At 50.5% G+C, this 16,482-nt stretch overlaps 1 protein-coding gene across 1 annotated transcript; it reads left to right on the forward strand.

Annotated features, from left to right (window-relative positions):
• Window positions 1-5,746: 5,746 nt before the first annotated feature.
• On the forward strand, window positions 5,747-6,640 carry Prr18 (proline rich 18). The gene has a single exon (XM_026393136.1). It carries the CDS (start codon window positions 5,747-5,749, stop codon window positions 6,638-6,640), a length of 894 nt encoding a protein of 297 aa, XP_026248921.1.
• The last annotated feature ends 9,842 nt before the right edge of the window (window positions 6,641-16,482 follow it).

Raw genomic sequence — 16,482 nt, forward strand, 5'->3', positions numbered from 1 at the left:
AAAATAAATACAGTCTCTGTCCTGGCTGTGATGGTGGTGGCCGGGTGAGTCCTCTCAGGTGCCAGCAAGGACAGGAAGCTGCCTCCACCCTGTGGGCAGGGGTGGAAGTGGGGGGTGGGAGGGGTTGGCTGCCCCAAAGTACCTGAGGGGGCCTTCAGGGGTAGTGGTAGCCTGGCACTAACTGCTCCCCCTCAGGTGCCCATGGGTTGACCCTCACCTGGTCAGGGGCCAACAGGAATGGATTTACAGGGAAAGGCGTTGGCACTGTAAGCATGGTAGTGTAACGAGAAGGCTGTGTGTTGAGAGTTAGGGGAAAGGCCTGCAAAGGGCCATGGAGGATTGTTCTTTGTGGTTAGTGCAGAGAAGGGTGGGACAGCGAGCAGTCCTATGCACCATAGCACCATAGCATAGTGAAAGCGGAGGAAGCGCAGGACTTCGGTGTTGCCAGAGTGAAAAAGTGGGTGGTCTTGGGAGTTTGGGGGGAATAGCCAGGTCAGACCCCCAAGGACTGTGGAAGTCACTGGCCAACGCCCACCTTCATTCATGCAGAAGGGCATGCTATGGGGCATCATCAGGTCCAGCACCTGGCCTGGTGCTAGGAGGAGACCCAAGACATCCTAGTTTTTACAATGCGATTGCAGAGGTACCACAGGGGTGCTGCTATGGGGTGCAGAGCGCAGCTCACTAGCTGCAGGGTGAGGCAGTGACAGCCAGAGAAAGAGCCGGTGCAGAGGAGTCCAGTCCAGTATGTGTGGAGTGCAAGTAGAGGAAAGGCTGCAGGAAACCCTGTCAATGAGAAGAGTTGTTTTAGACAATTACAGATGACAGGAGTCATGAAAATAAGAGAATTTAGTTCTCAGTATACATGGGGAGAAAGCAGCCACATGGTCCCCAGGGACCTGCTTTTCCACACCATGGCCCTGCCACAGCCTTGCAAATGTGGAGCTTCGAGGCCAAGGTCTGCTAGAGGTCTGTCTGTCCGCTTCCACTGTGCTCTGCTCTACCTTTGAGTCATCGTCTCCATCCCCATCTGCAGGCTGCAGGAACCATGCACTGGGAAGAGAGCCAATTGGGAACCCCACTGGAAAGTGTGTGTGTTTTCATTTCCTGAAAGACTTTAAAATTCAAATGGTGTGTTTGCCTTGTGCATGACCTGTCCCCACCCCTGCCTTTTCTCTTCTGCACCCACAGTGCTACTCCTTCCTTATAGCCAGTTCTCCTCTGGCCAACAGCATGAGCAGGAGGGATCAAACCTGGCAAGTACACAACGTTGATGTTTTCCCGGGTCTGTGTCTGGCTGAGCTCACTCAGTTCACGTGAGAGCAAGGAGCCTTCCTGTGAAAAACTCATGTCTAGGGCTCACAACTGGAATTCACTGATAGATTTTGGGGGTTTCATGGTCCCCTCATTCCTCACATTGTGTGCAAAATTCTGTGTTCTGTGTGTAGCATTTCATTACTTTTCCTAGGTCCTCAAAGACATCCCCAGAAGGTTAACATCTGCATGAACACCAGAGGCCCATCTCTTGAAGGCCAGCGGCAACTAAACTCTGAATAGAGCTGGGGCAGTGGCCCTGGAGACCCTGCAGCCACTGGGAGCTGGAGGCCAAGTGTCACAAGGGCCTGGACCAGCACCAGAGTGGAGCTGTGTGAAGGGGCAGCTCCTGTTGGCCTTTACAAATTTCTTTCATCTCCTTTATCCCTAGACTGGTGTGGCCTAAGAAAGCATGGACTTTGCTCTCCTCTTTCCTTTAAATGCTGATTAAACCATCAATTGAAATACAGAACTAGGAGCTGGGGCTGGGGCTCAGCAGCAGAGCACTCATCTCGCATGTGTGAGGCACTGGGTTCAATCGTCAGCACCACATATAAATTAAATAAAGTCAAGGTATTGTGTCTACCTATAACTAAAACAAAATTTTAAAAAAGAACTAGGTATGAAAATGTTTTTGAGACACTTACCTGTCCGCCGTGCCTGTGCAGAGCCTCTCAGAACTTCTTGGATTTGCAGACGCTCCATTGGTGTCCCCACCAGAGGTGGACAGTGGGGTTGTCCAGAAGCAGCAACAGCTGCGCCAGCTAGGTAATCCCAGCTGATCCACACCCAGTTTAGCTTTCAGGTAAGCTAGTTAGAGAACATAAAACTAGATGCTTCTGTGGAGAGCAAGGGAGCAAGTTGAATTGCCAGTCCCTCATGGAAGAGTGTTCACTGTTTGTATTTAGAGTATGATGGAATTAATTGAAATCACCAGGGAATGGTGCTTTGAATTGCTTTTCCTATGTTAAAATTCAGATTTAATTTTGATTTGACTGGAATGAAATATAGCCTATGGGAAAAGGAGATAATTAGAAAAATAAGGTGTTGAGATATTTTTAGTTTTTCTGAGTCTGCATTTAGATGTTATGCCTTAATAAACCAAGCAGTTGAATTAATGGGGAAAATTGGTTTTTAGAATAATTGTTAATTTCTTGGTATTATGACTGTGTTTACCAGCCCTAATTTTATTCACTGGTAATTGTGTTGGTCACAGACGGAGCAGCCATCTTATGTTTTGCGGTGGCCCGCGTGTACTGCGGATCATTTCCATGGCCTTTGTTGGCAGTGCAGGGTCATCACACCCCTTGGTCTTCCAGAGCCAGTAGTTCACACCTGTGCAAAGGCCTCTCTCTCTGACTTATATGGGCCTGAATATAATCTTTCTGGTATTATATTCCAGTGACCGAAATTTGCTCCATGAATATTAAACTCATTCTGGAAGTGTCTTAAACCTTGTAATTAAAAGTCTTTACTCTGACAGAATAATTTCCCAATTGTGAATAATTATTGCTATTGTTATATTTGAAATGTGAAAGTAAAAGAAACTTAATTTGAAAATTAAATGACAAAAATATGCACAGATCTAAAGATATATATTTGGTTTTGTTACCTGATCTTTCCAATCAACCAGCTTATTTGAGATAGTAAATTTAGTAACCTCTGGAGGAACACGATCACATATTTTGGAGATGGGCTCTTGTAACCAAGTGAACAGCGGTGACCTGGAGACGCAGGCTCACCTCAGAATTCTAGTTCTCCAGTTCACTTGGACACTTGTTGCCTTCCTTGTGCTCTGGGCATGTTACACAAAATTCCATGTAAATTATAAGTTGACTGGACTTCTTGACACTGATTACTTTTCAGTACATCTGTCCTGAAATCAAGTTTGGTCACCTTTTCGAGCGACCAAACTTAATTTCAGGACAGATGTACTGAAAGTAACTGTCCTTGCTGTAACTGTCACTAGCTGTCCACACTGACCAAATGGAACGCATAACGGATTCTGTAACAGTCGGTGCTGAGCCTGCAGCCGGCGACATTGTTCTCCCTCCCTGCCTACAGGCCAACCCACTGTCCTAACCTCAGAGGGCCCAGGGTCTCAAGTAGCAGAGGTAGCTGGGCAGGGGACAAGGGCTGCTGTCATTTGGTGCTCAGAGTCAGGTGTTGGTGACAAGACACTTGGCATGTCCTTCTCTGCCTCAAATGACAGGCACACGGACAGCCTTCCAGGTCCAGCTGCCATCGCTGGGGCGAGCTGAAAGGACTGGGGGGAGTCCCGGTTCCTGGTCCTGTCCTCATGGGCATCAATCCAACACATTTTGTGTTTGGCTTTTGCTGGTCAGGAATGGACTGAGTGAACCTCGCCTACCAGGTTGTGGGGGTCTCAGTCCACAACCTGACTCTGCCTTCTCGTTAGAATGCTAGTTAATCCTGCTCTGGTCTCACATTCCCGGGTATGAGTCTCTGCCATCCCTCTAGAGCTGGGTGATATTGGGTGGTGCCTCCCATCTGTAGGCCCCACTTTCCCAGGAGAGTGCTTGCTTCATAGACTTCTGTCAGTACACATTAGCTCTTAGGATTAGGAGCCTGCCCGGCCACCCCACCTGCAGCCCTCCTGCCAGACAATCTGCTGAAACCTCTGAGGGTTAGGGACTAACCTGTAGCCCACTGAGAGAGGCAGACTCTGAATTCTGCACACCATCACTGATGCCAGCACAGCTTTTGAACAGCTGGGGTCTGCACATGATGTCCAGACATCAGCCATCGGTCGATTTTTCTCTGTAGTCCCTGCCTTTCTGGCTGTGCCCAAGAGATGGCAGCTGACCTCTTGCCCCCTAGTCCTCTCCTGGCACAAAACTGTCAGCCTGCAGCCACCTAGAAAATAATCTTAAAACCTAAACTATGATCATGTTAGCACTTGGGCACAGGGGCAGAGGCTGGCTGCTCTGAGTGGCATGGGAGTGCCCCTGTGAGCTGGAGGCCTGTCTTGGAGCTGTCTTTGCAGTCCGTGGACTGCGAGTGGTTGTGAGGTTGTTTTGGAAATGCTGTGTGAAAGTTGTGGGGCCTAAACTACCACCAGGCTCTGGTGAGAAATGTTTCTTCCACCTATCAAGTTTCCTTATCTGCCCTGTGTCCACAGCCATCCAGTTCCCCAGTGCAGCCAGTCGGGGAGTGGGGGGGTGCCACCCTGGTATGACTGTTGGGCATATTGAGTTGATCCATGTTCACATATGCTCTGAGCTAATGTAGGTCTATAAGCATCACACAACCTGGTTATGGACCCAGGTTTGCCAAGGAAAGCATGTCTAATGGAAAAGTATTTTTGGGATATGTGAACAATTGAGGTTAAGTACTGCAGGGGCTGCGCCTATGTTTGAAACTTGGATGTGGTGTTTTGTAACTGTAGAATTGTTAGTTTATTCAGCACGCACTTGAATATTGTAGGAATGTTACATCTCCACAACCAGAATTTAAGTTGATGGTAAAGATTTGTCTTACTCATACTGATTAGCTGTAGGGATATACTGTCTTGCTTGCAACAATCATTCATTAAAATAACTTGATGTCTGATATTTCCTATGTCATATGACTGAAACTGGACTGTTCTGCCTGTTTGTAGATATCAAGTTACACTTTTAATTCTAAAACTTTAAGGAGTGGCATTACAGTTAGTGAAACCAAAGTGACTTACAGGCCAGGGGCGGGGCCCAGTGGCCAGGATGCCTAGACCCGGGGTTCTGTCCCCAGGACCGCAAAACAAAAACAAAAACGAGAGTGACTGGCTGGAACCGTCCTGCCGCCCCGCCCCTGTTCCAGCCAGCCCTCTTTGTGATGCCGGAATGTGGCACTGCCAGATTGACCCGCGATTTCTTTCCCACCATCTTAAAAAGGTTTTCTCTCCCACGTACGCGGGCTCCGCCTACGACCTAGGAGCCATCCGCCTCCCCGGGCGCCGGCTTCCCGCTGCTGAGGACTGAGCGCGACCTCGGACACGGGAGGGCCGCGGGGAGACGCGGGGCGCGGCCGGGCACTTTGTCTCCGGCGCTCAACAGTCGGCGGGGACTCCAGCCCGGCGCCGCGCGGGACTCGGCGGCCCGCGTCCTCGGCCGCGCTCCGGCCCCTCCTCCCGGCGCCTCTCGGTGGCGTGGACCGGGCGGCGCCCGCAGGTCCAGCCCCGGGACGCTGGGTTGGGGGAGCCCCGGCCGCAGGAGGGAAGGGGTGGGAGGCGCCTTCGCTCGAAGTCCCGGGGCTTGGGCGCGGGGATGTGAGGAAGCCGGCGATGCTGCGGCTGGACGCAGGTGGGTGCGGAGGGCTTTCGGGGCCGCCTCGGCCACAGCTGCGGGGGGCGCAGGTCGCTGGACCCCGCGGGGCGCCCGGCTCCGCTCGGCGCTCGGTGACTGAGACCCGCCCCTCTCCCTCCAGGGCACCGATGATCCGCCCGCTCGGCGGCACCATGCCTTTCCCGCCGGTGCCGCCGCCCCCAGCCCCGGCCCCGCGGGTCCCCGCCGCGCGCCCGCTGCCCGGGAGGCCCTGCGCGCCGCCTTCGTCCTCGCCGCCCGCCGCCGCCGCGGGGGAGAAGAAGAGGAGGCCCCCCGAGAGGCCGGAGGTGCTCCTCTCCAGCTCCTGGCCCTCCGCCACCCTGAAGAGGCCTCCCGCCCGGCGCGGCCCGGGCCCCGGCAGGACGCAGCCGCCGACCCCTGCGCGCGCCCCTCTCCAGGCCTCGCCCGGCCGCGCGGGGACGCCGGCCACCGGCGCCACGCCCCGGCTCGTCGGCTCCGGCACCGGCCCGGCGGGGGCCACCTTCACGGGGGCGGTGGCCGGGCCCGACGACGGCATGCGCTTTTCCTTGAGCCTCACCCCCGAGGCCATCCTGGTCATCCAGAGGCGCCACCTGGAGAAGCAGCTGTTGGCTCGGCCCCGCAGACCCTTCCCCTCGCCCTCGGCCGACCCTAGACGCCCCCTCGCCCCGGGCCCCCGGGCCAGGGCCACCGGCCTGCGGAGGGGCGGCGCCACCAGCGGTCCCGACGCGCCCCCAGCCGCGGGCCCTGGGCGCCGCACGCCGCCCCGCGCCCCGCTGCTGCCTGGCGGTCTACAGACCCCGGTGCCCGGCCCTCGACCCGCGGACCTGCGCCCGGTGCTTAAGGTATCGCTGCTCAACGAGCGGCACAAGTATGACGATGTGGAGTACGAGGAGGAGACCGAGGTGGTGGATGAGGGTCTGGTGCGCAAATGCACCGAGTGGCTGCGTGGTGTGGAGTCTGCGGCTGCTGCGCGGGACCGCACAGGGCGCCTGGACACGCTGCCGCACCTGAGCACGCTGTGAGCCAGCTGAGCCTGGCGCCACAGGATGGCCTATACGCCCACCTCCTCCTCCTGAACTCACAGCTCCACCTGGGAACGCGGACCAGGTAGGACTGCGGGGACCTCCAGCACACCTGCCCCAAGTGGACGCACTGGTGGGAAAAGCACAGCCTCATGTGACATCCACCGTCCACCTCGTGGGCACCTGTATGCCAAGTAGGCACTCGTGGGACAAACAGACAGCCCTGTCCAGCTCCCACAGCCCACCTCCTGCCCACTCCACTCACCAGCCAGATGAGTGTTCTCTTCTGCACAATGTGGCCTCTATCTTAGAAGTCCACCCTCTGTACCTCTGGGCCTCCTCCTGGCTTCTCAGCTGTCCTTGCAGTTCACGGGGAAGTAGGCAGCTGTAAAGATGCCCCAGCTCCCACGAGGATTCCTACAGGTCCCAGGGCCCCACTGCCCTGTGCCCTGCCTCCCTCACCCCACCCCTGCATACCCCTCCTCTTTCTGTAGGTGACCACTGTGAGGGTGGGTGGCCACAGAGGGTGCCTGCCATTGTGGAAGTGGGACATGGTGCTACGTTTATGATTTTGCTCTCTTCCAACGTTGGGAGCTGGAAAGCTGGGGAACAGTGCTCCAGTTTCCAGCCGCAGGAGTCCTGTCAATGAGCCGTCTGGGGAAGCACTGCCCCATTGTCACTGCACAGGTGGATTGTCACAGATTTGTGCTCTGCAGGCCGGGTGTGCATCACACTGGCCCCCACACAGGCACCCACACATTCATGTACACAATCACATAGTCACACGCATGCAGACTCATGCATGCATGCAAAAACCAGCACTTTGCACACTCCCATATACATAGTCACACACAGGCACAGGCACTCTCACAGGCACGCTGGCTCATCAGTACATGCACAAATCACACCCTTGTGCACACTCCCACAGACACATGCACAGTTGCACACATGCATACACATATATACAATCACACAACCATGCGAGACACATTTTCACAGTCACACATACGTGTGTGCTCATGCACACATATTCAAATCATCCCACCCAAGCACACTGCCACATACACACACTTAGTCATGCACGCCTGTTCCCTGAAGCACAGTTTGGGGAATTATTTAATAGCTGGATTGAGGCGGGAGCAGGAGTAAGATTGGGCTTTTGTTAAAAATGTGGTCTTTGTTTGAAGGCTTACAAAATGTCTCCTGTGCCAGGGAAGGAAAGAGCCACCGGGGCCGAGAGTGGTGGCACCAGGAGGCAGGGAGGATCAGTTGATTTGGAGGGAAGCAGGAAGTCCCTGGGGGTAAGGGGGAGGTGTGTACATGTTTTGGTGTTTTTTATCACTGTGAGTAAATCAGTGACATGGTGGCTTTGTACCGCTGTAAAGAGTGAGTTTTAAAAGTGTATTTATTATTTGAATTAAGAGTGAGACACTGTCTCAGTAGCCCCGCCCTTCCCCACTAACTGGATGCCGAATGCAGGACATTTCTTCCATGCTTCTGAGTGCATTGAACTCTAAGGACAAGAAGGAAACAAGGAGTCATGATCAGATAAGTTGGCTGTAGAAGAGTAATGCACTACCTCAATTTTTTACTTATTTTGTAATACTCAATAACCAGTTTAGTGTTGTTAGATTTTAATGTGTCAAGTCTAAATTATATTTTAAATTGAAGCCTTACATTTTTAGAAACTAATTTTATATTTTTCTTGTGGTGATCTTTGCTCTAATATTTATCTTAGTGTCTCTCTCTCTCTCTCTCTCTCTCTCTCTCTCTCTCTCTCTCTCTCTCTCTCTCAAGTTCTAGGCACAAATTCCATCAGACATGAGACACTGACTTCAGTGGGAGCTAGATCAGTCACCAGATGAGTTACACAAACAAAACCCCACCCACTGAGCAATTCCTCTTTTCTGACCCCTGTCCAAAAGCAGAGAAATAGACTTTATTTTACCTAAAATGAGTATACTAATACTAAGAAAAGGGAAAAATTAGCAATACTGGCCAAAGTAAATTGGAGACACCCATGTCCCATAAATGTCTTTGTCCTCCAGGAACTTGGCTGAAGGTCAGCTCAGGAGGGCTTGCTGAGTGGGGGAAAGTGGGGCAGGTGGAGTCGGTAATGCCTGAGCTCAAGTGGCACCACCAGGTTGGCGGCACCAGTAGTTAACATACCCTGCTGGCTGCGCTTGCTCATGGGAACATCTGTGTTTTGAAGACTTTTCTGGTGGCCTCCTAAGGGGACCAGCCTACAAGGCATCTTTCTGCCTCAAAGTCCCCACACCCACCTGAAAGACACTGTCACTCTCTTTATTTTCTCTCCCCTCTTTCTTCCTCCAGGCCCCCAGCCCTGTCTCTCTTAACTGGCCACATTTTAGCACATCTCTCCAATCTGCATTTGTGCCCTAGGGTTTGTGCGCCTTGCCTTCAATCTAAGGGCAGATGAGGGGAATGTGTGTCGCCCTTTTTGATCAGAGGTGTGTACATGATGTGTAAGGTCTATTCGTTGCTGTTCCTGACATGTTCCTGATTGAGAACATTTGCTAAGTCACTGTGCTACAATTTCTTACTGTTTAAATAAAAAAGAAACTCAACAGCTTGTTTGTCTCATTAAATAAAAAAGAAACTCAACGGCTTATTTGTCTCATGGGGAAGATGTGAATTCAGGACAGAGAGAGATCTCTGGAGTATGAAGAGCGGTGCTCGCCTCAGGGCCAGGATTTCAGGGGTTGGCTGAGGGCAACTGATTTCACTACCTGAAATCACTTGGATTCAAGGATTCTAACAATGAATATGATCTGAGAAGGCAAAGCCAAATATGCAATGACACTTAAACTTTGAGGACTCACAAATCCTCATGAAGGCAATATTCCAAATATGCTCCTGAAAAATGCACCACATAACAAGAAAATTACATAATCTATATGTATTTCATATAAATTAAAGCTCACAGATCCCAGATGAAGAACTCCTATATACACTCATTAAAATACTTTGCTTTTGCCTAGGATAGTTTCAAACTGGTTATATCAATCAGAATCTAATAGGTTAATATGAATCAGAAAGTAAATGTTCCATTTGAATATCAGCTGAGGCTATTAGATATGACAAAGGGAAATATTGCTTATTAAGTATGCTTTGTCTTTGTATTTTTGGGTCCACATAGAAAAAAAAATAATGAAAGAATCTCTAGAAGTGTGATTGGAAAAAAATGTCCCCCATCTCTGTGTGTGTACATGCCTACCAGTATTATCAAATTCTCCCGTGACTGGATTGTCCAATAGGAGGGAGTGAGGCCGACTTCCAGCCAGGGGGCACCTTGCATGTGAGGCAGGGGAGAGCACTGCACCTGTATCTATGCACATGTCAGTTCTGAAGATTGACCATGTAAAACTTCATTCCATGATTTAGAGAATACCTGGAGCTTTAAGATAGGTTATTTGTGTTGCTCTGCTTTTCTTTAGACAAAGTGGATGCCAAAGTGTCAGAAATTTAGTTCTCTGGTTTGTCAGAAATTTAACAGTTCCAGAAATTGAGCAATTCAATTTCCAGCGGGCCATCTGTAGGTTCGGGACAGGTTGAACTTCCTCCAAGATCATGATTTTCTACCTTTGTGTTTCGGCATGGTAGTTTCAGCCAAGTGTAGTGTATCATTCAAAGAAAATACTAAAATAGAAATCTCTCTAATGAAAGAAAAGAACAATTTTGCATTAACATCAATGTATATGGATGCCTTTGTCACCTGTGGGAAAAGCCCAGGTTAACATATCTCAGACCAGTGATGCTTCTGGGCAGGTACTGATGGGAAGGGGGCTGATGCCCCCGTGGCCTGCCATGGTGACCTCATGTGTACCCCCCCAGGGGCTGAGCATCTCTGGTAGCATGGGGGAGAAGGCCCCACACCCCAGGAAAGCTGGGCTTTGGAGACCAGAGTTAATGCTGATGCTGTCATTCATTCGCCAGCTGTCTCGTTACACTTCTGTGTCTGCTTCCCCTTCTGTCTAGGAGGGTGATAACGCATCCATGATCCTGGTATGAGGTAAAGGGTACACTTCAGAAAATGCCTGCTGTCTCCACTCAAGACAACTGTAATTTCTCACTATCTCAAAAAAATCTCCACTGCTCAAAAAATACCACTCTCTGACACTCTTATGTGCACCTTTGGTGGGGCTGCCCTTTCACTTCCCATAGGTATTAAAGAATAAAAATGTCGGCTGATCTGGGAGAAGAACTCAGCGGCTTGGCATTCTCAAGACCCTGAGTTCAATCCACAGAACTGGGACTGGGGGGCAGGGAGGGTATTTTGTTGTTGCTGTTGTTGTTGTTGTTTAGTATCTATTTATTTTTTAGATGTAGTTGGACACAGTACCTTTATTTATTTACTTTTACATGTTGCTGAGGATCGAACCCAGGGCCTCACACATCACAACCCCAGCACTACGCTATTGTGTTTTACTGCCATATCTCATTTATTTCCCGAAGACAAAAATGTGGTTCTGAGTTTCATGGTAGCAGATGCAAAGTTAGAAGTAATGTATTATATAATCTCAACATTTAATAACAAGAAACATGTTATAAGAGACATTTTAGAAAAAAATTATTGTATATGTTTAAACACAAGTCATAGACCTTATGTCCTTAAATGCAGTGTCTCCAAGATGTATGAATGCTTGTGAAGTGGCACCCCCTTTCTCCACAGAAAAGCCCTCTTCACCATGGCTGATGTTAGGACTGTCAGCAAAAGAGTCCATTGTAGATAAACTTCCTATTTTCATGTCGCCCTGTTTACTTGGCCACTGGCCGAGAAGATACCAGCACTCCAGGTGCTGGACACCCCTTACTAGTTATCACAAACGTATCCAGTATAGTACTTTGAAGAAATGTGCAAACAAGGCCTCTGCCTTGAGCTGGGCTTCACAGAGATGTCTACATCCTTAAGTTACAATGGGCTCCATGGTAACAGCTGGCAGGGGAGGGAAGAGAGGGGAGAAGAGGCTCTCCCCTTCTCAGGTGCTGTCCTTGAAGAGTTAACTTGCCCAGAACAGTGAAAGAAAAAGCTAATTTCATGTGAACTTCTGCAGACTGTGAACTTCTGAGCCCCTCCCCTGACACACTGGGTATAAAACTCTGAAACTCCCTGATCTTGGGGTCCAGGGGATTGATTGATTACAGCAGAAGCTGTGCCCTCTGAACCTGGCTGTAGCCAAATAAAACTGTTTCCTGCTGTCTTTGGTGCCTTGCCTCGTCTGTCCCTACAACATTTTTGGCCACCACGAAGGGACAGAGGAGGTATAATAGAATAGGCAGAATAGCCTCTCTTGTCTCCGGGGACCGGCTTCCCTGTGGCGATGGGGGACAGCGGTCCCCTGGCGTGCCCAGGCCACTCTTGGCCTGAAGGATGATTGACTCACCCAGTGCCCTGGGGCTGCCACCCTGGAGCACAACAGAACCCACAGGCAGCAGGAACCAGAGTTAGGGTTTTGGAGCACCGCCCAGCTGAACAGGTAGGACCCAGGTCCATTTGGTTTTGCAGCCACCTGACTTCCCCTTCGAGGCCTAAGCGGGTGGAAGAGAGGCTTGATCACCCTCTGTTGGGTCCCGAGTACCCTCCAAAGTGGTTGGAGCTGAAACGGACCCGGGGAGTTGCCCAAGTAGCCTCTGTTCGGGGTCAGCGAGCAGAGGGGAAACCGTGACTCCCTTTTCTGTTTGGTTTGGAATTGTTGGAATTTGGGCGGTATAGAAATTCTGTCCTGGCCATGTCTGTGTGAAAGTGTGTGAATGAGACGGACAAAGGGAAGGGTTCCGACCCAACCCGAGGGCCAAAGCGAGTGCAGAGTCCTGATCCGTGGTTCCATGGCCCCTCATACAGTCTATGGCGGAATTTCACCAACCAACGTCCAGGTGAAAGCTCCAGGTCGGGGGTTGATACCTACCCACAAGGCTAAGAGGGTCCTAAGTCCCCTCGAGGGGAGCGGCTGGAGATGGACTAAGCGAGTCTTGTCCTAAGTGTGTTTTGTTCTAAGTGTGCGACACCGATGCAGGGTGGAACATGGGAGGCACACTAAGGAAACTGAGCCTCTGAAATGTGTGTGAGAAACCTTTGGGAAGGTTTTCCTGGTGACAGTGGGGTAAAACTCACTCCATAAAGGTTGCAAACTCTGTGAATTAGAGTGGCCCACCCAAAATGTGGGCTGGGCACCAGAAGGATCTTTAGATGAGAGAGTCATTGCTGAGCTCCTTTTGATTGTTTTTGGAACCCCTGAACCAATTCTCTTACATTGATTGCTGTCAAGAGATAGTACAGAAACAGTCCCCTTGGTTGAGAGCCTCTCTAGATGGACAGTCCAAGCTGAGGTTAGCCAGGAGCATAGTGGTCTCTAAGACCCAGCGGAAAGCAGCTAAATAGAAAACCTGACTAGGAAAGACAGGAAGGGATCAGTTTTCCCTGTGAGCCAGAAGAGGACCCAGGACCTTATGTGCCACTCAACCAACTTTGCCAAGACCACTGGGACCACAGACTGTCCCCTAGCCCCCTTGTCCTCAGAGGCAACAAATGATGGCCCCCAATACTGGCTACTCCTTCCTCTGTGATGGCCTCAGAGCCAAAGGCTTCCTAGGACCAGAGACTCTTTCACCCCCCAAGATGAAGGTGGGAGATTTGTCCTGAGACCAGAGCCACAACTCAGATGAGAACTCTCCAGATGCCCCTGCAAGGGACTAAAGGACCTGCCCATATTGACCAGAGGGAAATGCCTGAGGGAGACAAGGCCGTTTTGTGTGCCAGCCTTTCTCCACCTCTGAGCTCATAAGCTGGAAAAAACATACTCCCTCCTACACGGAGAAACCCTGGCCATGACTGATCTGATGCAGCCCATTATCCAGACCTAGGATGGGCCCCAATGAAGAAGAAGGTCTAAAGATAAAGAGATGTCAAGAAGCCCTCAGAGAAAGTCTAAAAGAATAGAAAAAAAGAGAACAAAACACACTCACTGTCTGTGCCCAAGAGTTAGAAGGAATCGGAGCCAGCCCTGAGCCCTAGCCTAAGCCGAGCATCTGCAGACAGACAGAGCTGAGCAAAGCCTCCTGCTGCTCCAGCATCTCCCTCTGGCACCCTCCATAGCCCTGAATATTTCTCTCAGCCCCACATCTGCCTAAGGCCCCTCTGCCCTACGAAGCTGGTAGCAATGATCAAAAGAGATGTGCCCAACTGACTCAGAGCTAAATGTCCAGTCCATTGCCGCTGCTGCCCCTCTCCCTGCCCAGAGGTGCCTGGGAGAGGAGAGGCACCATACAAACATTGCAGCTGCGATGCAAGTTTGTCAGTGAAGAAATGCACAGGCACAAGCAACAGGTGATGAATGCAGCCTTTGTGGGACAGGCTCAGAGAGCCATTTGCCAAAAATTAATATCCTAGAGGGCTTTACTGAGAAGTGTGCCAGTGAGCTGATTAAGGTGGCCACCACAGTTTTCATCAACCGAGATCCAGAGACTCAAAGATAGGCAGAGCAGAAAGATGAAGAGGAGGATGAATCTCCTTACAGCTGCCCTCACCACAAACCCAGGGGTCACTCAAAGGGGGGTCTCACTAGAACAAAGCCAATGGTCCAAATGTTTATAAGAAAAAAAAAAGCATGGCCAGACAAAATGGGAAGCCTCCAGTGCCGGCAGGCAAGCAACCACTGCCATGCTCAAATGCTAAGCCTTGAACAGAGAAGGAATGACTGTTTTGGCCCCAGCCTCTCCTTTCAGTTTCTTCCCACTTGCTCGGAAGTTGATGATTGACGTATATGGCAGGGGTCCCATAGACACACAGAACTGCATCTGATGCATGGGAGCCAGCACCTCAGGAGGGCTCAGCTGCTGCAAGCCCCAAACGAACCAGGAATATGTTCATGTTAACAGCCAGTAGTGGGCCATAGGTGCTCACTCCAAAAGGACATGCCTCCCTGGCTCCAAGCCACATGCTGTGAGCCACCAGCAGAAAGGGCCACAGAGCCCCATGCACCCAGGCATACTGAACAAAACACAAGCAGGACAGCTACTATAGACAATTAGAGCAGGCTCCCACCTGACAAGAGGAGAAAAGCCACACAGACAAGGAGAAACACCTAGGTGGGCACCATGTGGCTGCCACACCAGGACCTGCACGGGACCACACCACTGCCCTCCAACCTTGACAGACGGCCCACGGCGAGATTGACATAGGTGCTGTTTATACAAATGATGTCCCAGGTCATCAGTCTCTGGTAAGATTTACATTAGATTTGAGAGTTGGAGAATCCCAGCAGCCAAGATCCTGCACTGGGAGATAACAAAAAAATTCCTGCATCTTAAAGTGCCAGACGCTCTATGTATGCCTCCCTTCCCTAAAAACAGTTCTTCCCAGGGGCTCAAGTACACCATCCTTGGGACAGCACTGGACTCTGACTTAAAAGTCCATATCTATCAAGAAAAAGGTCAAATACTTTGGTTACCATCAGACTCAGCAACAGAACAGACAATAGCAACTGGGCCTCAAAAGAAACAGGAGCTCTGCTCAATTCCAGTCCCTCCAACCTGCCATCAGACTAGAGAACTCTTGGGGGCTACTGGGTTCAGACATGTATGGATCCCCAACTTTCAGTTATGACAACAGCCCTCTATGAAGCCACAAAGTGGGGAGAATGGGATCCTCTTATGTGGGGGTCAACTAAGCAAAAAGCCTTTGAGGACATTAAACAAGCACTCACCAGTGCACCTGGATTAGGGCTCCCTGGCCTCACAAAGCCTTTCTTTCTGTATGTCCATGATCGGTCTGGAGTGGCTATAGGATTTTTGACTCCTCAGATGCTGGGGACATGGCACTGTCCAATGGTCTATTGGTCCAAACAGCTGAACTCTGTAGCCCAGGGATGGCCACCTTGTTTATGGGCTCTTGCAGCCACAGCTCTTCTGGTGTTGGAAGCAGGAGTTTGTGTGGATATTTACATAGACTCAAAATATGCGTTCGCTACCCTTCATGTTCATAGGGCCTATGTAGGCTAATTAACTCAGGAGAGAGAAAAAAAAAAGAGACCTGATGTATGGGCAAGAAATTCTTAAACTTTTGGATGCACTGTGGGCTCCCAGGAAGGTTATGATTATATATTGCTGAGGTCATCGAAAGGGAAACACTGTGGTTTCTCAGGGCAACTGGAGATCTGACAGAGAGGCCAGGTTAGCTGTCTGCAAGAAACGGGAAGAAAATCCAGTCCCAGGTTTCAATGCTGCCCTTCTGCCTGGCCGACTAGCTAACAGAAAGGGAGCCAACACACTCCCAACATGAAAGTAAGTGATTTAAGACTGAAAAAGGAAATTTTCTCCCAGGTGGATGGTGGAGATTTTCTGATGGCTGGAATAGCCATCCCGGAGATTCTAGCCCCAGCCTTTATCAAACAGTTTTGCAGGAAAATATGTTGGACATACAGCACTTGAGACAGTTCCAAGTCAACATTTCTATGTCCCCCATCTCACAAGCAACACCTGGATGATCTGCAAATAATGTGAGGTTTGTGCTCACAACAATCCAAACTATAGGAGGAGCACCTTTTGAAGACTTGGAAGTAAACTTCACTGAACTACCAAGCTCACGGGGCTATAAATAACTTTTGGTTTTTATGTGTTCCCACTCTGACGGGTGGAAGCCTTTCCCACCCGCACTGAAAAGGCTAAGGTGTCCCCATAATTATTGGCTCAGACAATGGGCCAGCTTTGGGGCAGAAGTGATACGATTACTGACCAAGAGTTTAAATATCAGATGAAAGTTACGAACTGCCTGTAGGCTGCAGAGTTCTAGTGAAGTTCAAAGGATGAACAGGACTTTAAGGCTC

Source organism: Urocitellus parryii, chromosome 8 (assembly GCF_045843805.1).
Source record: "Urocitellus parryii isolate mUroPar1 chromosome 8, mUroPar1.hap1, whole genome shotgun sequence".
NCBI lineage: Eukaryota > Metazoa > Chordata > Mammalia > Rodentia > Sciuridae > Urocitellus > Urocitellus parryii.

Bases quoted from the DNA above. Each gene is read 5' to 3' on its own strand.
- Prr18 (XM_026393136.1), top strand. From the start codon at position 5,747: ATGATCCGCCCGCTCGGCGGCACCATGCCTTTCCCGCCGGTGCCGCCG.